Source organism: Rhinoraja longicauda, chromosome 26 (genome assembly GCF_053455715.1).
Source record: "Rhinoraja longicauda isolate Sanriku21f chromosome 26, sRhiLon1.1, whole genome shotgun sequence".
Classification (NCBI taxonomy): domain Eukaryota; kingdom Metazoa; phylum Chordata; class Chondrichthyes; order Rajiformes; family Arhynchobatidae; genus Rhinoraja; species Rhinoraja longicauda.
The window spans coordinates 20,040,501-20,065,204 of record NC_135978.1 but is presented as its reverse complement, the minus strand read 5'-3'; the positions used below and the strand labels follow the sequence as shown (position 1 = coordinate 20,065,204).

The 24,704-nt window shown below is 41.6% G+C and overlaps 1 protein-coding gene across 1 annotated transcript; it reads right to left on the bottom strand.

Annotated features, from left to right (window-relative positions):
• Positions 1–10,969: 10,969 nt before the first annotated feature.
• On the bottom strand, positions 10,970–22,636 carry LOC144606358 (schlafen family member 13-like). Its single transcript, XM_078422384.1, has 5 exons — positions 22,590–22,636; positions 19,546–20,597; positions 19,291–19,419; positions 15,424–16,183; positions 10,970–11,923 (listed from the first exon to the last, which is right to left on the bottom strand). Exons 2-5 carry the CDS (start codon positions 20,594–20,596, stop codon positions 11,116–11,118), a joined length of 2,748 nt encoding a protein of 915 aa, XP_078278510.1. The 5' UTR covers position 20,597; positions 22,590–22,636; the 3' UTR covers positions 10,970–11,115.
• Positions 22,637–24,704: the final 2,068 nt, after the last annotated feature.

The window sequence follows — 24,704 nt, the reverse complement described above, 5'->3', positions numbered from 1 at the left end:
CGTTCAGCAGAACATCTGTCTCTTATATCGCCCAGTAAGAATGATGGGTAGGGCGGGGGGGGGGGGTTTGGCTTACATGCCGACCAAAGGTCCTAGAGGAGCAAGATGGACCACTCCGTCGAAATCGCCTGTACTGAAGTGCAGTACACAGAGGAGCGGGACGTCCGCTATTTTAGTCAGAAAAACCCGCCGTTTGTCTATGCCTCTCGCAGTGTAATCAGTGTTGTGGGGGAACAGTATATGTGATGATACCATTAAAATGCAGAAAATATCTCACCTATCAACTCACATTTTTTTGTTATTTTATTTTTAAATGTTTTTCTCCAGCTTAATTTCTCTGATTTTATTATTTCTTACTGATTCTGCCCATTTCCCTCCCATCTTTCCTCCCCAGCACCCTCTTTTGTACAGTTTCCCTTGTATTGATCAAACACACTCTGCACAAATTTAAATTATTATAAATGTGTGTGTGTTTGTGTGTGAGAGGCAAGATAGAGATAAATAGATCTCAAAGATCCTTCTCATGGATCAGAAGCAGCTTTGATTTAAAGCAAAGTTCTATTTAACTCTTCATCTAATTTTTCACATGATGTACATATACATACACACGCACACACACACACATATATATATGTGTGTGTGTGTGTGTGTGCGCAAAAAAAGATATATATATATATATATATATATAGAGTGTCTTTCTTGATTTCTTGATTTCCTCTAATTATTTGTTTAGCAACATTTTTCTCTCCCACACTCACACACTCGCTCTCTCTAAAATCAGTCATGCACACACTTCTCAGCACATGGTTCTCCAGATCATGATGACTGTTCTCTCACATACATTTCATTAGGGCCTACCCATATACATTCGCAATCAGTGACATCAAACCCATTTCCAGAAATCCTAATATTGTGAATAAAATAACTATGAACACATGTCAAGATATTTTTTCATTCTTTTCATTGTATATTAGTGTAATAAAATGTAATGCGCACATACCTACACTGATACAGAAGTGCTGGCTTTAGATATGAATAACGTACAATAGTTTTGTTTTGAATTTAGCATACAATAGAGGGTATCGGTGCAATATAGTGCTAACCCTTACTTTTGTGAAAAATTAGTTATATGCATTAACACGATCCTTACCCACTACGCTACAATCTGTTAAAAAAATCATATATAAATTCAACCGATAAGTTGGTTAAATAACATAGGCAGCTTCATGTTTTTTGTGATTTATGGATGTTTCAAATGTGAATATCTCATAATGACATATTTGTGGGTTAGCAGTATATTGCACCGACCCCTTTCAATTTTACATCATTCAAAAATGAACTTCACAAACAAGAATAACACTTTTTATTTCTGTCATTCAGGGTAAGATTTACATCATTTTGTGTGCAAGATATACAGGGTTGTGCTGTTTCACATATCAGCTAACCAATGAAAAGATCAGGTCCTGATTTATACAAGCCCTCCCCCCCTCCCCCCCCCCCCCCCCCCCTTGTCTGAAGAAGAGTCCCAACCTGAAACATCACCCATCTTTATTCTCCAGAGATGCTACCTGACCCAGTGATTTCCTCCACCACCGTGTCTATTTGAATTGGATTCATGCTTCTGTACCATGTCAGGCAGCATTGGTCATTTTAGTGGCTGTCAAGGGTTTTTAACTGATCACCAATTCAAATTTTCTTGGCTCTAAATATTAAGTTAAATGTCTTTTCAATTATATTGTAGATATAGTAGAGTTCTATTGTTTGCAAATGCCTAATCTCTGCTTCCATCACTTTAAAAAATAAAACAAAAAGAGATACAGCTCGTGTAGGTGAAATTAAAATTAACAGAGAAAGCAAAGAAGAGCAGTTCATTAAATATGATCAATTGGCCTGATACAGAATGGATTTCTAGCGCAAATATTCAATCAGTAACATCCAAAGTTTAAAGATCACAAAGCAGCAACTCTTCAAGAAATAGTTATAAATGTCAACTATCAACTTATCGTGTGGCACGTTGGCGCAGCGGTAGAGTTGCTGCCTTACAGCGAATGCAGCGCCAGAGACTCAGGTTCGATCCTGACTACGGGCGCCATCTGTACGGAGTTTGTACGTTCTCCCCGTGACCTGCGTGGGTTTTCTCCGAGATCTTCGGTTTCCACCCACACTCCAAAGACGTACAGGTATGTAGGTTAATTGGCTGGGCAAATGTAAAAATTGTCCATAGTGGGTGTAGGATAGTGTTAGTGTGTGGGAATCGCTGGGCGGCGCGGACCCGTTGGGCCGAAGGGCCTGTTTCAGCGCTGTATCTCCAAAATCTAAAAAAAAAATCTGTCCAAGAAGTGGAACAAAAATAATCGTTTGCAAACATTTTATATACGAAGAAATCGCAGAGTCGTGAACACTGCACAGTCCAGCACGCAGAATCTGCCCACTAAAATGGCGCTGAAATGTACCTATGACTTACTACAGTTTATAGAGTCGAGTGGACTATCTTGCTCCTCTAGTATCTTTCATTCCGACGAATCAGTTCCAAAACCTGCATTTATTTGGTTCTGCTTTATTTAAATTTAGCTCCATTCTACTTTGCTGGGTGGTGACTCACCAGAACAGAGCAGGGAAGGGTGCTGGGACTGTACACAACATCAGTTAGAAGTGAGAAGGAGACAAAGTGCTGGAATGATGCAGCGTGTCAACTCCAGCACATTGTGTCCTTTTGAGTAAAGCAGTAACTGCAGTTTCTTGTATTTACATCAGTGCCATGCAGGTGACATGAAAATTAGAGGTGTTATAGATAGAGAAGAGAGCTGTCTAGGGCTACAGCTGGATATAGATCTACTTCTCTAACTTCTGCTGGACAGGAGCAGAGAGATAAGAAAGAATGACCGGGATGGGCCAAATCTTTGATTTTGTTAACTCCTTTCTAACGCAGCATACGGTGTAAATGGAGGCATAGGCCAGTTGAACTGGGCAACATGGATAACTGTCTGCAATTTCTTGTGGTCACGTGCAGAGCTGTTCCAAAAGCAAGCTGTGATGCAACCAGACAGTGTTGCAGGAGTCACGGAAGACATGCTGAATTTCACCCATCTGCTCAGGAAGTAGAGATGTTGGTATGCCTTCTTGGGTATCGCATTAATGTAGTTGGTCCATGGTAGATCTTTGGTAATATGAATGCCAAGAAACTTGAAGTTCGCAACCATTACCACATACGCTCCATCATTTGTAAGTCAAATTTCACTGTACCCTCGGCACACGTGACAATAAAGGACTATTGAACCATTGAGTTGGAAGTGTGTTGTTATGGTCACCACATCACAGAAAAGAAGTGACGCAGTGGCTCAATGGTAGAGTTGCTATCTTGCAGCCTCAGGTACCCAGGTTGGATCCTGAACGCAGGCGCTGTCTCTGTGAAGTTTACACGTTCTCCCTGTGACCAGATTCTCCAGATACTCCAGTTTCTTCCCACATTCCAAAGAGTTCGTTGGTTAATTGGCTTCTGTAATTTGCCCCTAGTGTGCTGGATGTGAAAGTGGGATAAAATATAACCAGTGTGCAGGTTGGTGGGCATGGACTCAGTCGATCGAAAGGCCTGTTTCCACTCTGAACCTGTAAAACAAACTGATTGTTCTGTGGAGGGTGCAAAGGAGATTTACTGGGAAAATTGTAACTAAAAAAGATTGGTTAAGGTAGTGTGGAATCAGAAATAACATTGGGTTTGGCAGTGACCACACCAACACACGCATTAGGGTCAACTCACATGATATATTTTATTTACAGTGTCCAGAATCGCATGGGACGTGGTCCCCCACTGCCAGAGCCCATGTGCGATGGTGCGGTACCACCTTAATTGTAATTGTACATGTTTGACACATACGATTCTCACCTGCACCAAACAGGTTGACCAGGGTACAGTTGTAGACGTTGCCTACATGGTCTTCAGCAAGGCATTTGATAGGGTTTTGCATGGTCGGCTGCTCTGGAACGTTAGATCACATGGGAACCTGGGAGAGCTAGCCGACTGGATAGGGAATTGGCTTGATGGGAGGAAGGGAGAAAGAAGAGGATGATGGTGGAAGGTTGTTTTTCGAACTGGAGTCCTGTGGCCAGGATCTAGCTGATACCAAGAGAATGAACTCTAAAAATCAGAGGAATCACACCATTAAGAGCTGTTCACTATCACTTGGGACTATTTACCTATTGTGATTGATCCATACTTAACATATTTAGGGTCGAGTGGTCTATGTTACTCTGCTCTATTATCTTTGGGCCTATCACATTGAATGCCCTTGTTGGGTTAGTGTGATACTGCGTGGAAGCAGGTCCTTCGGCCCATCAAGTCAGCACCGACCAGCAATCACCCATACATTAGTTCTATCCTATACACTAGAGACTATTTACAGAAGCCAATTAACCTACAAACCTACAGGTCTTTGGAATGTGGGAGGAAACCGGAGCGCCCAACGGACACAGGGAGAATATACAAACTCCATACTGACAGCACCCGTAGTCAGGGTCAAACCGGGGTCTCCACCGCTGTAAGGTAGTAACTCTACCGCTGCACCACTGTGCCTCCCGAGCCTGATTCCAATATGTGTGCCTATTAGAAGAGTAAAGATGATACCGAGATTAGGATATCTTCAAGGGGATCACAAGGTAAATATGAAATTTCAACTGATTAGGATTTAGATTTGGTGACCTATGATACCCAATTTGTTGTTAATAAACAATTGAGTTGAATACTCACAGCTGATACTCAAATCGAGCATCAGTATTTCACTCTCAATTCACCTTAAGAGGATCACGACATGGAGAGAACCAACCTCAAGCTATAAGTAACAGTTAGTTTATTGAAAGCCTATGGTTTATACAAGCATATTTGAACGGGCAAAGATAAAACAGCCAATAAATAGCATATTGAACCGTTCAGAATTAATGTATGAGTACAATGAAATAAACAATTTCATGAATATAATGCTTGATTGGAAAGTTCGTTATGCAAGATGATACACAACATTGCGCATAGACCAAAAGTAGCTAAAACATTTAAATCAAAATAGAAAGCAATATATTTTTGGATAAAATGGTTATTAACGATATATACTCCACAATGGAAAACATAGGCTTAGTTCTGCAGATAATCCCATTAATTAGCTTTGTCCTTCTCAGAGAGAGGCATCATCAAAAATTACTTAATAATGAAGTTTATTACAAATTAAATGGCACAAGAGGCCATCCAGATTTTGCTGCTCTTTGTAAAATCATCCCATCTGTCCCATTCCTTCCTTCTTTCTCAATAATCCTGCACATCATTCATTCACATCCCCATCTAATTCCCTTCTGAAAGACTCAAAGACTCTGTTTTCACCGTCCTAACAAGCAGTGAACGCTAGATCACACCTATGTTAATCATTAACATAAATGTTACTCCAGCATTTTGTGAAATAGTTACTCCAGCATTTTGTGAAATAAAAGATGCTGCCTGACCTGCTGAGTTACTCCAGCATTTTGTGAAATAAATACCTTCGATTTGTACCAGCATCTGCAGTTATTTTCTTACACTAGATCACACCTGCTCACTGCATAAACATGACTGCTATATAGATATATAAAAGCAATGGTTAAGGCAGGGACTCCTGGGAACACCTATCATCCTCCAGTCTGATAAACAACCATTCACCTCTACTCTTCTCCTGCCTTCATCTAATCTCTTAGGTTTGCAGTTACTGGTCTTTTAATTCCAAACAACAGTCTGGATAATATGCCTTTGGATAGACCATCTCATGTCTCCTCGAAATCCATTCAGTCTTCTGAAAATGGCTTCCACTATTCTTCTTATTCAACCTTCCCATATTACATACTGGCAGTATTTTCCACACAGACATTGTGGGCTGAAGCCCCCATTATCGTCCTCAACTGTTCTATGTTCTAAAGAAATTTAACCAGATTAGACAACAATTATTTGCCTTTAACAATCAGTGATGTCTCTTTCTTAACAAATTTACTGGGCGTTTAATTTTAACTCGTTTCTAAGAACTTCGTCACCACCAGGATTAACCGAACGACCTGTAGTTACTGGGCATGTCCTTCCTCCCCCATTTTTATTTTGGTGTTACATTTGCTATTTTCCAGATCTCCAGCACCTCACTTGTTTGCACAGATTGGAAATTTTTGGGAACTCCACCCTCAGCAGTATATCACATAGGTATATCACATCCACACCTGGTAACTTGGAACACAGTACAGCACAGGAACAGGCCCTTCGGCCCACAATGCCCATGCCGACCATGATGTCAGGTTAAACCACTTTCCTCTGCCAGCTTATAGTTTTTGTTTAGTTTAGAGATATAGCGCGGAAACAGACCCTTCAGCCCACAGTGTACGTACCGATCAGCGATCCCCGCACACTAACAGTATCCTACACTCACTAGGGCCAATTTTACCAAGACAATTAACCTACAAACCTGCAAGTCTTTGGAGTGTGGAAGGCAACCCGAGCACTCGGAGAAAGCCCACCCAGGTCACGGAGAGAAGGTACAGACTTCGTACAGCCAGCACCCATAGTTGAGTTTTAACTCAGGTCTCTGGCGCTGTAAGGCAGCAACCCTACTGCCGCGCCACCGTGCCGCACTTATGATCCATATCCCTCCACTCTCTATGCATCAATGTGAACCTTTTACATTAAAACCTCGTCAGCCTTTCTAGTACCTCCTCCCTATCAATTTTCATGCCATTGATTATCTCTGTTGTTTCCCCACTTCTGGCAGCATCTTCTTAGGTGAAGATTGATATAAAGTAATCTTTCTGAATTCCAGCTGTACTTGTGCATCTTTGCAAAGATGATTTGCTTCATCACTAATTTGCACCACACTGGCCCATGACCGACCCACCCACTGTTTGCATGCATATACAAAGACCTCGGGGTTCCCTTCATGACAACTGTCATTCTCTTCTCAAGCTCTTTCATTGCTTGCCTTATTTTCCTTCACACTTCCCCACTCAGCTTACTACAATCCGCCTGCTTTCTTCTAGTTATTCACCTGACATGCATCATACACCCCAAATGCTGGAGTAGCTCAACCGGTCAGGCAGCATCTCTGCAGAGAAGGAACAGGTGATGTTTTGGGTCGGAACCCTTTTCAGACGTTCCAACCCGAAACATCACCTATTCCTTTTCACTGGAGATGTTGCCCGTCCTGCTGTGTTACTCCAGTACTTTGTGTCTATCTTCAGTATAAACCAGCATCTAGTTCCTTCCCACACATGCATCGTCCACACGTTCTTCTTCCAGCAAGTTCTCTCTCCCTCCTTTGTCATCCAAGGAGCACAGGCTTTGACCCAATTATCTTTCCCTTTGGGAGAAACATACTCAGCCTACATACAAAACACCTGATCTTCAGAGCACACCTGTTGTTCTGATGTCATTCCACATCATCCAGATCCCACTGAAATTAGCCTCGTCAGATTAAGCAGACCTACTTTAATGTTCTCCCTGCTCTTCTTGTTTACTAATCCAAACACTATCAATCTTATGATTCCTACTCCTGAAGCATTCTCTCATGCCCACATGGGCCATCTCATTTCCCCAGAAACAAATCTAACAACGCTGGCTTACTCAACCATGTTTGTCAAGAAAGCTGCCTTCTGACCAGGTTTTTGAAAGTTCTCTCCGACTTTGTCCTTTACTCTAAAAATAACTCTAATAGTAACACAAACTCTAATTTTACTCTAGCATTGGAGGTGGATTGTCTAAGGTTACAGCATGATATTCTTTAGCTGGGTGGAATGTGGGAAATTTTAAGTGAATTCCCATAAGTGCAGCAAGGTTATGCATTTGGGAAGCTAAACAGGGACAGGACTTATACAGTCAATGGTTGTGCACTAAGAAATGTTGGTAAATAAAGACTGAGGTACAAGTTCATAGATCCCAAAAAGTGGCAACACAGATATTTAAGATGGTGACGAGGGAATGTCCCTTGCTTTCATCAGCCACGGCAGAGAATATAATAACATGGGCATCATGTAACATCTTCATAAAACATTGGTTAGACCACATCTGAAGTATTGAATTCAGTTCTGGTCACCACACTGTAGTTCGAATTGAGTGCGCTGAAGGAGGTGCAGAAGAGATTTACCTGGATGTTATCTGAATTACAGCAGTTCAAATATAAAGGATTGGATAGGATGGGGATGTTTTTCTGGACTGGGGAAGGATAATGGGAATGATATGACCTAGATATACAAAATTATGAGAGGGATAGATAGTAAGAATCTATTTCCGATGGTACAGCTGTCTAAACGAAGAGGACATCAGTACGAGGTGATAAGTTGTGAGAGGGAATTTTTCTCCCCCACACAGAAGGTAATGTAATATGGAAGGCACTGTCTAAAGAGGTGGTGGAGCCAGGTTCTCTCACAACATTTGAGAAACATCTAGATAAGCACCTGAAGCATCACAGCATAGAAGGCTACATACCTAATGGTGCAACAGTTATCATGACTATGGGGTGCCAAGGGGTCAGTGTCTGTGTTGCATGACTATATTTTCCCAATCAATTTTGCAGCATTTGAAATCCACCAATTTCATCACTCCTAAACTTCTTCCATCATTTGGTGGTCATTGGAATACCTTCAGGAACATGTTAGCTCCCTTCTTATTTATAAGTTCATAAGTGATAGGAGCAGAATTAGGCCATTCAGCCCATCGTCTACTCTGCCATTTCATCATGGCTGATCTATCTCTTCCTCCTAATCCCATTCTCCTGCCTTCTCCCCCTAAACCCTGACACCCATACTTCTCAACTCTATCCAAATGGATTCAGTAATTGACTTCAAGAACTGGCCCCACAAGAGCTCGCCTCTCCATCCAACACTGTACTATCTTCCTTAATTAGTCCTGCCTTTCTTTTCACTTCTCTATCCTTACTGAACACCTGGAACCCAGACATGACTGCCCAGTCTGTGTCTTTCGAGTCCTGTTTCAATTATTGCCACATGTCAATTTGCTCACCTTATTCCTTCCACTCCATGTGTTTACAAACATTTTGGATCCATTTTTGTATTCCTTGTTGTCTCTTCGTTTGCTCTTTAATTCTTTTCTCTAACACTCCCAAGTCCTTTAAGTATCCTATTCCTTTTTCTTATTACAATGTGCTGATGCCCATCCAACCTACCAGTTTATTTTAATCATCATCATCATCACTGAAACACCCAATCAGGATATTGATCCCAGTCTTGTGAGGTATTACCCATTCCTGGGGAACCAGTCCCTCCTGTCCCACTCCTTCTCCCAAAGCCCCAAGAAAATGAAGTTTTCCTTCCTGAACCATTCCTTGAACCACACACTGGTCCATTTTATCATTTTATTTTTACTCTTACTATCACTCAATACTGGGAATAATTCAGAGATTACCATTTCAGAGATCCTACATTTTAACTTCCTTCTCTCCTGCCCTGGAAACTCTGACTGGTGAACCTCAATCCGTTTCCTTCCCTTGACATTGTTTCTTTTTCCAAAATGAACCCCAACTAATTGTCCCCCCCCCCCCCCCCCACTCCATTTTAGAATGTTATGTGTCATAGAGTCAGAGAGTGATACAATGTAGAAACGGGCCCTTTGGCCCAACTTGCCCACACCGGCCAACATGTCTCAGCTACACTAGTCCCACCTACCAGCATTTGGTCCATATCCCTCCAAACCCGTCCTATCCATGTACCTGTCTAACTGCTTCTTAAATGTTGGGATAGTCCCTGCCTCAACTACCTCCTCTGGCACTTTGTTCCATACATCCACCACCCTTTGTGTGAAAAGGTTACGCCTCAGATTCCTATTAAATCTTTTCCCCTTTTCCTTAAACCTATGTCCTCTGGTCTTCGATTCACCTACTCTGGGCAAGAGACTATGCGATCTATTTCTCTCATGGTCTTATCAACCTCTATAAGATCATCCCTCATCCTCCTGCACTCCAAGAAATAGAGTCCCAGCCTACTCAACCTCTGCCTATAGCTCAGACCCTCTAGACCTGGCAACATCCATGTAAATCGTCTGTCCCCTTTCCAATTTGACAACATCTTTCCTATAACACAGTGCCTAGAACTGAACACAATAAAATGTGGCCTCACCAACGACTTTTACAACTGCAGCATGACCTCCCAACGCCTATACTCAATACTCTGGCTGATGAAGGCCAATGTGCCAAAAGCCACCCGATCTACCTGCGATTCCACCTTCAGGGAACTATGCATCTCCACTCCTAAATCCCTCTGCTCTACAACACTACCCAGAGCCCTACCATTCACTGTGTCCTTGGTGAAGTTCTTTTACCATGGCACCAGGGAGGCAACCCGTCAGGCATGAAATACACAGATAGTTAGAGAAACACTGCTCTGAACCCCTGACCATGCTATCCTCCACAGCCATTACATTTCTACCCTTCTCTGTATCTCTGTGGGAAGTCCTCTATCAATGGTGCTATGTTCTAGCCTACCTCTTTCAAGCAATCGCCATTCACCACTCGATTAAGAAAAATACGCACCCTCAATATTCCCAAGTTTCCTGACTTTCAAATGCAGAGGCTATGAGATAGCCAGTTGCTGGAGTATACAGCGGAGAAAACTCCCGGCTTCCCTGACCCTGCAGCAACCTCAGCTATTTCTCAAACTTCAGAATCCTGAGGTCAAGTTCATGCAGCTGAAGGCACTTTATGCAGACATGGTCCCCAGGAATTGTGGTGTCCTGAATACCCACATGCTGCAGAAACTGCAGGTTTCAGCCATCCCCCACAATGTAAATAAATTGTCTATTAATTCTAAGAAACATTTTTTCCCCAGTTTAAACTATAAATTTCAGAGTGCAGCACTGCCCTCTCATACAGGGATTTAGCACTATCCTAATCTACAAACCATTCATGCAGATGTTTATTAATTTAATCCTGATTTAATTAAAACACCAAAGAAGCAGCTCTTATCTCCCACTTAACAACTCCAAACCTTTGCATTCTGTTAGAAACTGCACTCTTTGAAGCAACACCCACCCTTTACTACCACACCCACGTTAAATGTTAAGAATTGTCTTGTATCATCAATAATTATCCCACCCCTTTAAAAGCAACCTCAGATTCAATTATTATGCAGAGAGCCAAGAGGAGAGGGATCTTCATAAAATATATGAAGTTTTGTCCTTGCTCGCGAAGCCACACAGACCACAATATTAGGAGTTAGTTCGCTCTGTGTTGAATGAGGTACAGGGTTGATGCCAAATACAATTGTCCTTTCTAGGCCTGAAAATCGGCGCAAACTATCTAGGACAATAGCATTTTCCAGTATTTCCTCTGCTCTTACTAAATGTGTATTAAGCAATGCCAGTAGTGGATTATGGTACCTCTCACATTCTTTGCTAGTACTGCACAGGATGGCTATATCTTTAGGTGCATAGCCTTTATTAAAGTACAATTGTATTTGCCCTGCTAAGTTGCTGACAATCATCTTGTGTGTCATTTTACGATTAATCGTAGCCACCCCTGCAAATGAGTGATTGCAAATGGCACTTTGAGCTAGCTTTTCCAGAAATCTAGATCTTTTTTTCCCAGATTGTAAACTCTTATTGACATGTTTAAGGACAACATTGTGTATTTTCTTTGCATTCCGAACCACTATTGTCAACTCCTCTTTCGGATCCTGTGAATCAATTCTGGGTAACCCAGTCGGACGATTGTGGGAAGTTTGGAAATGATCCATGAAAATCCAGAAGACTCCTGGTCCATTAGGATGCGTTTCTTCTTTTGTTCTGAGACCCTCAGCCTTTTCATACCAGGGACCATCTTTAATGCGGAAGTTTTGAGCCTCATCAACAATGATATGTTTCACACTTGGAAACTCCTGCTTCATAAACGCTGTCCTTGTAACACACGTACATTCCAATCTTTGGCTAAAATAAAAATTCAAGAAAATATTATTAAAAATTCATGAAAATATTATTTTAAAAACATGATCTGTTGCAACATCCTGTGGATGAGATGTGAAGCCAGGACCCATGTGTCATGAGGCAAACTCAAAGGACAAGGGAGTTATCTCTGGAGTCCTGGCCAACATTTGTCCGTCACAAATGGACTAACTGATCGTTATCACATTACTGCTTCCTGATCCCTTGTTCTGTACAAAATGGTTGTCAGGTTCTGTTGGACTACATTTCATAGTGGGTTTGGACATCCTGAAGTAAAGGATTAAAAAAAAATCTTTTCAGCCTACAAGGATGATTATGAACATTACAAGGTAGACGAGGCCAAGAGAAAGACCAGACCAATAAGGATTATCAAATCTAAATCGATAGGATAGTGAGATTTTCCAAATTACAAGTTAAAAACAGGATCTCAAAGGCGGTAATCTCTGGATTATTCCCAGAGCCACGGCAAGTAGGAGCAGAAATGGAAAGGTAGGTCAGTCAGAGGAGCTGGTGCAAGGGGTAGGGGTTCAGGTATTTGGATCATTAGGGTCTCTTCAGGGGCAGAGGTAACCTGTACATGAGGGACGATTGCACCTTAGCTGGAGGGCGAGCAATATCCTGGGAGGGAGATTGTGTTACTTAGCAGAGTTTAAACTAATAGGAATCAAGATCAGAAAGCAGGCAGATGAGTTGGGGACAATTACCATAGTCTAAAAGAGCAAGATTATTAGATAGGACACAGGTACCGGGGGAAAGAGAGAGGAAAGACTGGTGGTTTAAAGTGTAGTCACATTAAAAAGAGGCATAAATTAGATTTAGGCCATCCGGATCAATCAAATGCCTCCACAAGTATAAGAAGTGTAGGAGTACACTTAAGAAAGTAATCAGAAGGGCTAAAAGAGGACATGAAATAGATCTGGCAGGCAAGGTAAAGGAAAATCCATAGAGATTCCACAGGTATATTAAGAGTAAAAAGGTGGCTATGGTAAGGGTAGGTCCCCTTAAAGATCAGCATGGCCATTTTGTGTAAAGCCACAAGATATGGAGGAAGATATTAAATGATTATTTCTCATCCATTTTTATTGAGATCGTAGAAGCTGAGTAATTGAGATAAAGGTGCTGTGTTGGCTTTGATCAGATACAAAGGACCAAAGAGATGGTATTAGCAGGTTTAAAGAGCCTTAAGGGGGATAATGCCCCAGGGCCCGATCCTCGGGCCTAGTTGTGGGAAGCTAGGCAGGAAACTGTGCAGAGATATTTGCATCATCTTCCACTGGTGAAATTCAGAAAGACTGGAGGGTGGCTAATGTTATACCATTATTTAAAAGGGCAGCAAGGACAAGCCAGAGTACTACAGGCTGTTAAGCCTAACGCCAGTGGTTGGGAAGTCATTGAAGGTGATTCTTAGGGACACAATCTGCCTCTATTTTTTACAGGCACTGATTAGGGATAGTCAGTATGGCTTTGTGCATAGGAAATTATATCTCACAGATCTGATGGAGGTCACCAAGAGATTTACAGGACAGGACATTGCCCATATGGACTCGAGCAAATCATTTCGCAAAACCTCCTGGTCGGCTAGACGGGAAAATTAGATCGCATGGAAGCCAAGGTGACCTATTCAATCAGATTCATAATTGGCCTGCAGGAAGGAATCAAATGGTAGTTGTGGAGGGTTACTTTTCTGTTTACAGTCCTGGGTCCAACCGAGTGCTGCTGGGCTTGGTGCTGTTGTTTGTTGCATATATTAACAATTTGAAAGATGATATAGTTAACATTGTTGGTAGATTTACACAAAAATGACACCAAAATATTGTGGACCGTGAGAAATGGTATTGAAGTTTACAAAAGGATCCAGATTAGTTGAGGAGGAAGGCTAAAGAATGGCAAGTGGAATTTAACTCTGGTCAGTGTGAGGTGTTGTACTTTCATATGTCAAACCAGAGCAGGATTAACACAGTAAACGGTAGAGCCTTGGAGAGTGTTGTAGAACAAAGTGGAGAAAGTGGAGAATCAAATGGGCAGGATGGGGAATAAGGCCTTTGGCATGCTTGCCTCCATTGGGAATGGCATTGAGTACAAAAGTTGAAATAGCAGTACAAAATGATGTAGTGTACAAGTTATTGGTGAAGCTACACTTGGGTTGTGTGTAGTTCCAGTCACCCAGCTATCGGAACAATGTCATCAAGTTGGAAAATGTGCAGAAGAGATTCACCAGGATGTTACTTGGGCTTGAGTTACAGGGAAGGTTAGCTAGGCTGAGATTTTTTCTTTGGAGCATAGGAGGCTGAGGAGCGAACTTGTTGAGGTGTACAATATCATGAAGGGCATGGATAAAGGAAGCACTCAGTCTTTTTCCCAGGGGATAGGATTCTAAAATTAGAGGAGAGGACAAAGATTTAAGAGGAACCTTATGGAGAACCTACTTACTCAGAAAGTGGTCCATATCTGGAATGAGCTGCTAGAGGACTCTTCAGAAGCAGACACACTTCCAACTTTTAAAAAACATTTTGACAAATACATGGGTAGAAAGGGTTTAGAGAGTTATGGGCCAAATGCAGGCAAATGGGACGAGGCTAGAATAGCAACTTGGTCAACATGTGCATGGTGGGCTGAAGGGCCTGTTTCCATGCTGTACAGCTCTATGGCTATCAAATACAACTGTCTATTTTGAAGATAGAGAACTCTCACAGAATAGTACAGCACACCAATAGGCTTTTCGGCCTACAATGCTTGTGCCAACCGTGATGCCAAGTAATACAAATTGGGTCAAAGAGTGATAGAGTGTGGAAACAGGCCCTACGGCCCAACTTGCCCACACCGGCCAACAATATCCCAGCTACACTAATCCTACTTGCCTGCACTTGGTCTATATCCCTCCAAACCTGTCCTATCCACGCACCTGTCTAACTGTTCCTTAAACGCAGGGATAGTCACAGCCTCAACTACCTCCTCTGGCAGCTTGTTCCATACACCCACCACCCTTTGCAGATCTTATCTGCCTACACATAATCCATACAGTGCTCTATTCCCTGCACTTCCATGAGCCTATCTAAAAGGATCTTAAATGCCACCATTGTATGTGCCTCCACCACCAATGTGTTCAGGCCCCAATTATTCTTCGTAAAAAAAGCTTGCCCCACACATCTCCATTAAACTTTCACCTTATGGCTATGCCCTCTAGTATTGGACATTTCCACTTGGGGAAAATATTCTGACTGTCTACCCTATCTATGCCTCTCATAATTTTATAGACTTCTATCAAGCCTCCCCTCAACCTCCAACGTTCTTGAGAAACCAATTCAATCTATCCACCCTTTGCCAGTCGCTGGAACCCTCTAATCCAGACAGCATTCTGGTGAACCTCCTCTGCACCCTCTCCAAAGCCTCCACATCTTTTCGCTAATGGGGCGACCAGAACTCCACACTATACGCCAAATAAATTGTAATGCTAGAACTTGCAATGGTAGAAATGCAGATATTACCTCATAATTATCTGCAACGGACTATTTTCACAAATGTAAAGAACTTCATCTCTTGTACAGCGGAAGGTGTTGTTAATTCTTCTGACGAGTTGTTCGGCCATAACTGTTTTGCCAGTTCCAGGAAGACCATGTATGAACATTTTTTTACATTTCTCAATGTCGTGTTTTGAATGAAGGATCTGAAATTGCTGGAATGATAGTAGATTGAGAAATTCATTGCCAATCCTATCACTTAGGACAGACGTGAAATGTAGTTGCACAATGGTAACTGCTTTCAGCAATTTTGTGATGTCATCTTTTGTTAAGTTTTCATAACTCGATGGGTACCTAACTTGTAACACATTCTCAATCTGCCGCTGACAGCTTGCATTACCATCTTCAGCCATTTCAGGGTCTACATAGTGAAGGATTTTAGGAATGACACAGAGTTTTCCTGCATATCCACCCACATTCACCAGCTTTTGTTTGATGGTCATGGCTGTGTTTCTTGAATATTCAGTTATTGCCTCGTTTTCTTCTCTGACAATAGTATAGAGCAGTGGAGCTCCGCCCGTGGCCAAGAGCAGGGCATCGCATATTACACCTTGGTGCCCTGGTAAGTTTATATCAACAGCCCAGCTTCTGGAGAATATCAGAATCCCCTTCCTTCTTCCAGGTTTCATTCCAGGGAGCAGGCTTTCCAAACCTGGATGACCATGAAATAGTTTCTCACAGAATGTTTCTGGATATGTTTTGATTCCACTGAAGGAATTACGGTCCTCTGAAAATGATAGAGTGAAAATTGCATTATTAAGCCGATGACGAAGGTGCTAAATAGCATTAGAACAACTTGCTCCAACTAGGTCATTGGGTTGAGGTAACCCGAGCTTTGTAAATTGCCACATGTTTTGCTACATGGAAACGGCAGTTCACTGCCAACCTCCCAGAGTTTCATCACTATCCTGAACATTCACGAGTGCCCAGTAAATCTGCCAAAGAAAGTTACTTAATTATATAAGTATCATTTTAATAACACATTTATTAATGACCAAAAACCTTATACACAAAAATGAGCAAATTAGTGTGATATCATTCCTTCACACGAGTGAAATACTATTGATAAAAATGTCAAACATTAAATATTTTTTCTTTCATGATGTAATCCCATTTTTCCTCTCTTTGTTTATCTTTCAGTATCTGTATGGACAGCGGTCTGAAGTAGGCTCTCAACCCAAACCATCACCCATTCATTCTCTCCACAGACGTTGCCTGTCACGCTGAGTTACTCCAGCACTTTGTGTCTATCTTCTGTTTGGACATGTTCCTTTTCAATTGAACCTCTATTTCTTAGTGTCATTAGGTAACATCTCATGACTGAAGAGATATGTTGTCCCTTCACTCACCATAACCCTATTTAGTTGCATTATCAGTTGCAACATACTGGGCAAAGGCAACACTGGGAGCATCCACTTACAGGTAAGTCTACATCTGCATAATTGCAAGCATTCAATGAAATAGCGTGAGTTCAGGACCAATATGTACCTGCCAGGATAGAGAGCAAGGCTAACAGGTACAGGAAACCCTGGATGTCCAGGTGAGGATAAAGAGAAAAAAAGCATATGGTAGGTGTAGAAATCCATCAAGGATATAAAAAGTGTTGGGAGAAAATTAATAAGGAAATTAGGAAGGCTAATTGGAGTCACGAAATGGCAGCGGCAGACATAGTTAAAGCAAATCTGAATCTAATTCTAGAGTTGCTGCCTTACAGTGCCAGAGACCCGGGTTCCATTCTGACAATGGGTGCTGTCGGTATGAAATTTGTACATGTGGTTCCTATTGTCAAGAATCAGGGAAAATCCTGTTAACTATAGACCCATGAGCCTCATATCAGTAGTGGGGAAGATGGAAAATCCTATTGATCACCTGGATAGATAGGGGCTGATCAGAGGTAGCCAGCATGGCTTTGTCAAGGACAGATCCTGTCTAACAAAATCTGATTTAATTTTTTTGAGTAGCTAACATGTATTCATTGATAAACCTGAGTAGATGTGGTTTACATGTACTTCAATAAGGAATTCCACAAAACCCTGCATGGGCAACTGTTCCAAAATCCAGGGCAAGTTGGTAAATTGGATCCAAATGGTTTGGAATAGAAGACAGAGGGTGATGTATAGGGTTATTTTTGTGATTGAATACCCGTGACTAGTGGTAATGAATGTAAATAATTTGGATGTGAATGTAGCGGCATGATCAATAAATTTGCAAATGACACAAAAATTAGTGAAGTTGTTGATAGTGTACGGGATAGTCTTGGGCCAAAGGAAGATATTGATGTCAGTGAATTGGGCTGAGAAATGGGCAGGTGGAGTTTGATGCTGATAAGTGTGAAGTGATGTATTTTGGGAATACTAATGATGCACGGCCGTACACCATGAGTGGTTGAGGTGCAGAGAATATTGTGGAACAGAAGGTCCTTGATGTAAAAGTCCAATCATCCTTGTTGGCAGTATTGCGGTAGATGACATGGTTAAAAGGGCATTGGGGATACTGGTCTTCATGTCATGGTACTGAATACAAGAGCAGGATGGTGATGGCCCAACTTCATAAAATACTGTTTAGAGATACAGTGTGGAAACAGGCCCTTTCGACCCAACTGGTCTACGCCGACCAGAGATCCCCACACATTAACACTATCCTATACCCACTAGGGACAACTTTTACATTTACCAAGCCAATTAACCTACAAACCTGTACCTCTTTGGAGTGTGGGAGGAAACCGAAGATCTCGGTGAAAACCCATGCAGGTCAAGGGGAGAACGTGCAAACTCTGTACAGACAGCACCCGTAGTCGGGATCGAACCCGGGTCTCCGGCGCTGCATTCGCTGTAAGGCAGCAACTCTACCTCTGCGCCAACGTGCTACCCATGTCTGTTCAGACATTAGCATAAAATACTGTGTGTGTAGTTATGTCACTACACTATAGGTAGGATGTGAGAGAGGATGTAGAGGAGTTTCACCAGGAAATTGCCTGGCCTAGAGTATTTCAGTACGAGAAGAGACTGGGAAGGCTAGGTCTGTTTTCCCTGGAGTTTACGAAGAAATAGAAGAGCGACTCAAAATTATGAGATGTAGAGGTAGGGAGAGACAGCAGGAAATGTTTTCAGAGGTAGATAAAACCAGTGAAGTAGATTTGCACTAACGGGCAAGAGCTCAAGAGGAGATCTGAGAGGGGAGTGGGGTGGGGGCTTCCTTCATCAGAGTGGCAAGTAGCTGCAATACATTGCCTAAGAGAGCAGTAGAAACTTAGTCGCTGAGAACATTTAAGAAATGTCTAGGCAAGCGCTTGAATTGCCTTGGCATGCAGGCTAAGTACTAGAAGATGTGATTAATATGGAATGGTTCCCGCTGGTCAGCATGAACATGGTGGGATGAATGGCCTGTTTCCATGTTGCGCGGCTCTATGGCATTTACTACAGGGGGCCTCCCTGGGTGCCGCAGCCATGCTCGGCAGCACATCCGGCTCGTCCGCCGCCGAACCGGGAACCCAGTGGGGGGAAGGTGCCGAGCCCAGCCCCTGCTCGTCCTCCAGAGACCAGAGAACTGAAGAAGAGGGAGCCAGCGATGACGATAACGAGGAGCAGTTGGTGAGGGACCCGGGACTTACCTTCCACGCCTTCAAAGTCGGCTGCAGGAGGTGCCCCCGTTCAACAAAGGTGACCAGCTTAGGTTAGGGGCATCGGTTCGCTGAACAACCCAGACAAAGAACAAGCACACGGACAGGACTTCGGAAATGGTGCCAAACTGGCGACTCAAAAAGAACTTCTGTATTTTGCATGTGTTAATAAAGCACAATTGAAACAATGAAAAAAAATCACTGTTGCTTCAAACCTTTATAGAGCTTTTGTACTATCTTGTCCAAAGAGTCATCCCCTCCAAGTGAAAGCACAGTTTTATACCTTGGTGGTAATGCAGTCTCACTTAATTCCTTCTTAAAATTCATACCGTGTTCTTTCATCTCTGCAGGAAAGATAAAATGTTCAAAATTATACCTCACCAACAATCCGGAGAATTTAACTTTATTACACTAGAATATTTCCACTGTGTGGGGTGAACTTCAAAAGATTTTAGACAACAGGCACTTACCAGGATCTTTAGCCAACAACATCTCAGTCCATTTATTAGATTCCATTCTCTTAACTTGGTCATCTTCTACTGTCCAGCTGTCAGGATTGTCAGTAAACACCACACAGCATGACTGCTTCATGTATAATATTATCAAAGAGCCAACAACTTCTGATCCCTTCATAACACTGGCAACATTAAGTGTGTATGAAATGCCCCTTGGACAGGAACAATTATGTTCAATCTTGAGTTTGTTTTTGACAATGTTGGATATAAAACTATCAGGTTCTTCAAGCTTACATCCAACAACTACCCTCAAATCAGTGACACCTATGAATATAAACCCACTGTTTGCATTTGCAAAGGAAGACATTAATGTTGGAATTACTTCATTTATCCTATCTGATATACATTTCCCTGAAAAATCTTTAAATTCAATGTGTTCAGATTCACCAAAATTCAAAATTTCACCATGTTGAAATTCTTTTTGATCTAACCTATCAAAAGGTAACTCAGTATTCAGACATTTAGGGTTTAAAAGTGGCTTTTTTGCTGCTGGGCCATTACTAGAATCTGAATCTTCTTCATCACTACTTTGGGATGAAGTGGATTTTGTTTGGAATAAATTCTCCACTTCAAGGGAACTTAATTGAATACACTGAGTACCGCTCCTACAGTAAACATTGCTTGCTATAGAACACAACCGTGGCAATTTACTCTTTTCATTAATGCTTCTGATCCATGACTGCACAAAAATCCTCATGGTGGTACCTTGCTGCATGAATTCTATTAATGACTGCTTTATTAACAAACTGTAAATTCCTGCTTCTATATCTGATCCAATTGCATCAATGCTGCGCTTGTAATTCTCATTCCTCACTTTCACATGAATGATTCCACCACCAGAATTTAAAAGGGCACATGCTGCTATAACTAAGTTTTTGCACTGCGCCTTTTTGAAGGGTTTTTTGTTCATGTTGTTCCTATGCATTTCCCCAAAGTCTACAGTGCCTGCATCCAGCACCAGGTCCGGATACGGGGTCTCCATCAATCGTATGCTCTCAAGAGCCATCCTGGAATAAAACATAACATAGGAAATGTATCAGATGGAAACTCAACAGCAATATCCAACTTCCCATTGTGGTTAAAGGTCTCACTGCATATGTGTCCATGTCATTCAATGTGTGAGAAATTAATGCTTTGCAGTGGGAATCTCAGGACAGAGTATTTATTTAGCACTTGTGGGTGAACAGGGTCATGAATGCTCAGTGTTTTCTTCACTGCACACCACTGCTTCACTGGGCCACTCCAACCACAAGGCTGGGGGTGTTCTCCAGTAATTGTTTAATTTTCCACCACCATTTACTAGATCTGATATCATCACAGATTTTTAATTAGGCCTGTAGATTGTGAGATCACTTAGTTTCTGACTGTAAATTGTGTCTTGTTGTTTAGCACACTCTGCATGCCTGGATGAATCACGGTTAATCTCCTTGTTTGATGGCACTGGTTGAGTGAGCAATATGCCAAGGCATGAGGTTACAGATAGTGGTAGTTTATATTTCTGCTTCTGCTGTGCCTCGTGGACCACCAATTGTCGGCTGGTGGATCTGTTCTCCATCTAAGTCGTCTCACGTGTTTGTAGTGTCACACAAGACTACAACACGGAGCGTTTCCTCAGTGCAAAGGGCAGGACAAAAGAAGCACCTGCTGCATCTGTAAATGAGGCAGCAATCTAGTGAAGCCAACTTATAGATGCTGCCAGCTTCTGCAGTTCCTTTTTATTACATTTTATCCGTTCCACTGTGAAATTTCTTTGAAGAAGTTTTTCTCTTCCACGGGGTCTTGAAGATGGGTCCTGACCTGAAACATCACCTATCCTATTTCTCCAGAGATGCTGCCTGACCCACTGCGTTACCCCAGCATTGTGTCTATCTTTGACATAGAGGACAATAGACAATAGGTGCAGGAGTAGGCCATTCAGCCCTTCGAGCCAGCACCGCCATTCAATGCGATCATGGCTGATCACTCTCAATCAGTACCCCGTTCCTGCCTTCTCCCCATACCCCCTATTGGACTATTGGATATTGGAACTTAATGCTGGTAATGTCAATGAACTGCAAAAACGACATGCAATTGATGGATGTACGTGATCACAAAACCAATGCATTAAATGGTGTGTGCTTTCTCTCATTATTAGTCATTGGTGATTCTTGTCCAGTATAATATTTTGACTAGTCTTCGCACAAATTAGCAAGCACTTTGCATTGTGATTAAAGAGGTGCCAACTAGTTTCAAGTACTGGTTGGCAAACATGATACAGTAAAGCTCCGATAATCCAGCACCCACGGCACTCTGGTGGTGTCAGAATTCACAAATTATCGGATATTATTTCTAATATACAAGCACACATTTAATTCACCCTTTTTGGATATTGTTCAGTGATATAACAAATAATGAAACAGTTGAGTTTAAAGGAACATGGTATTTGGATTTTAAAAGGATGGGAATGGAGGTATCAGTTTCAGTTTAGCTTATTTCCATGTGTACGGAGGTACAGTGAAAAGTCTTTGTTGCGTGCTAACTAGATTAAAATCGAGCCATACATAGTGTACAGATACATAAGGGAATATAGTTTAGTGCAACGTAAAGCCAGTAAAGTACAATCAAAGATAGTTTGGGGGAGGGGGGGGGGAATGCGTGGGAGCGAAGCCCCAATTAAATGAAAGAGGGTGTGGGAATAGGATCCCGATTAAACAAGTTGCAATGGACAGGAACATACTATAGTCTATATTTGAACAAAACAAATTGAGACTGTCTTGGAAGGAACTGCAATACTGGTTTACACCAAAGATAGACACAAAATGCTGGAGTAACTCAGCGGGTCAAGCAGCATCTCTGGAGAAACGGAATAGGTAATGCTTCCTATTCCTTTTCTCCAGAGATGCTGCCTTACCCAGAGTTACTCCAGCATTCTGTGTCTATCTTGAGACTAACTGTCATTGTATTAACACTAATCATTGATAGAGATTGTTGTGGATTTAAATTCCAATTGTTGCAAATACTTATGAGAAATAATGCCCTCCTGATGCAAAACTTAGTCCCCGTTAGATGTGGCTTTTTCCAAATCCACTCCTCTTGATTGCTCCAACCCGATTCAGTCCTGTAATAAAAGACATTAAGAAAATATTCATGTGAGCGACCTGAGCACCAGCTTCCATGCTGGATCTCACTTGATAAACTTTCTTCTTATTAAATGAACCTAAAGCTCTTTGTTCACTCACATAACCTGTTTCCTTCTGCAGACCCTGAATCCTCCTCACAAATATCCAAAATAATGTTTTCTCTTTATCATCGTAATTATCGTTGTACTATGATTTGAAAATTGACAGTATTGCAATTGATTGGTGCATAGAAGGCGAATTATGAAAAATCTGCTTCTGATTTCATGCCAATTGGCTTCCAAACTTCACTCGATAAACTTTCTTCTTATTAAAAGAACCCAAAGCTCTTGAGTGATGACATAACTCATACTTCTTGCAGCTTTTGAAGATGCAAAAGCTTGATAGCACATCCCAACAGATTCAGGAACAGCTTCTTCCCTGCTGCTATCAGGCTACTGAACAGTCCTTTCATAAACTAGAGCATAGTCTTGATCCCCCAACCTACCTCATTGCGGACCTTGCACTTTTCTTTATCTGTGCCTTCTCAGTAACTGTAATGCTGTAACACCATCCTCTGCACTCCGATATTTATTCTTTACAAAATCTATTGTACTTGTGTATGGCTTGATTGTACTCACGCAAACAAATATAAACCAATACCAACACTTTGTCAACTTGTAGAGACTGCTCACACTAAATGTTTCCCACATTCCTGTTTCCCCATGTCCCTCGACAGTAAACAGCTCCATACACATTGCTTACGGTATCTATTCCTACGTGCAGTGCAGAGGGGAGAATGCTGAATAAACAGTGAGCTAGTTGTCTTAGAAAAGTTTCTGTAATATTTCTGAGCCAAGGATGCCTTAAAACATTAAGCATTTTCTCTATTTTAAAAATATTTTGCATTTCATCATTCTTCCTATCAAAATAGCTCATCTCAAACTTTCCCACAATTATACTTCATCTGCCAAACCTTTGTTCACTCACATAACCTGTTTCCTTCTGCAGACCCTGCATTCTCCTCACAAATATCCAAAATAATGTTTTCTCTTTATCATCGTAATTATCGTTGTACTAGGATTTAAAAATTGACAGTATTGCAATTAATTGGTGCATAGAGGGTGATTTATGAAAAATCTGCTTCTGATTTCATGCCAATTGGCTTCCAAACAACATAAATGAGTTGAGAAAAGTAAAATAGATCTTTCGCGAATCTGCTGTTCTGGGATATTATATTCAGTAAATGAAGACAGATGGCGCTATTCAGTCATTTCCCTTCTTTCCACATCAGCCAAAATAAAAGGCGCCAACTTTAAATCGGGAAAAGAATCAAACAAAAATCGGCTGGATTTTAAAAACCAGCATTTGCAACTGAAATTTCACACTGCTTTCATTTTCTTTTGAACTTTATTTCAAAAGTTTCCCTAATCATAACATTCCAAAGATCTTATTGTACTTAATTAGAAAGCTGAGGGCGGCACGGTTTGATATGAGAAAATCAAGATATGGAATAGTTAGTTGTTGAGGTGGAAAGTTTTAGATGAGGGAAGGTACACATGGTCGGAAAAGTGCAATTCATTACACAGAAGCAGGAGGCAATGTCTTTAGGTAGGTGCAACAGTGACAAGGGAATGTGCCAGAAATGAGAGGAAAAGTCCTCCTCTGTTGTGGAGGACCAGCAAAATATTGGAGTGTACTTGAAAGGATCGCTGCTGGGAACCTTGTTTGTGATATATATCTTCAACATGAAGTGAATATGGGTGTTTATGATTAATAAGTTTGCAGGTGACATGAAAATTAGAGGTGTAGGAAAATAACTGCAGATGCTGGTACAAATCAAAGGTATCAATTCGAGGTGCTGTAGATGGAATAGAAAGCTATCTAGGGCTATAGCTGGATATAGATCAACCTCTGTACCTTCTGTTGGACAGGAGCAGGGATAAGAAAGAATGACCAGGATGTGACAAATCTTTGATTATCTTAGCTCCTTTCTAAGGCAGCATACGGTGTAGATGG

Excerpts from the sequence above, each read along its gene's own strand:
- LOC144606358 (XM_078422384.1), bottom strand. The coding sequence starts at position 20,596 with ATGGCTCTTGAGAGCATACGATTGATGGAGACCCCGTATCCGGACCTG. Across the intron at positions 19,420-19,545 it reads GTTGTTGGCTAAAGATCCTG|AGATGAAAGAACACGGTATG; the intron begins GTAAGTGCCTGT and ends TCTTTCCTGCAG. Across the intron at positions 16,184-19,290 it reads AGTACAAAAGCTCTATAAAG|AGGACCGTAATTCCTTCAGT; the intron begins GTTTGAAGCAAC and ends TATCATTTTCAG.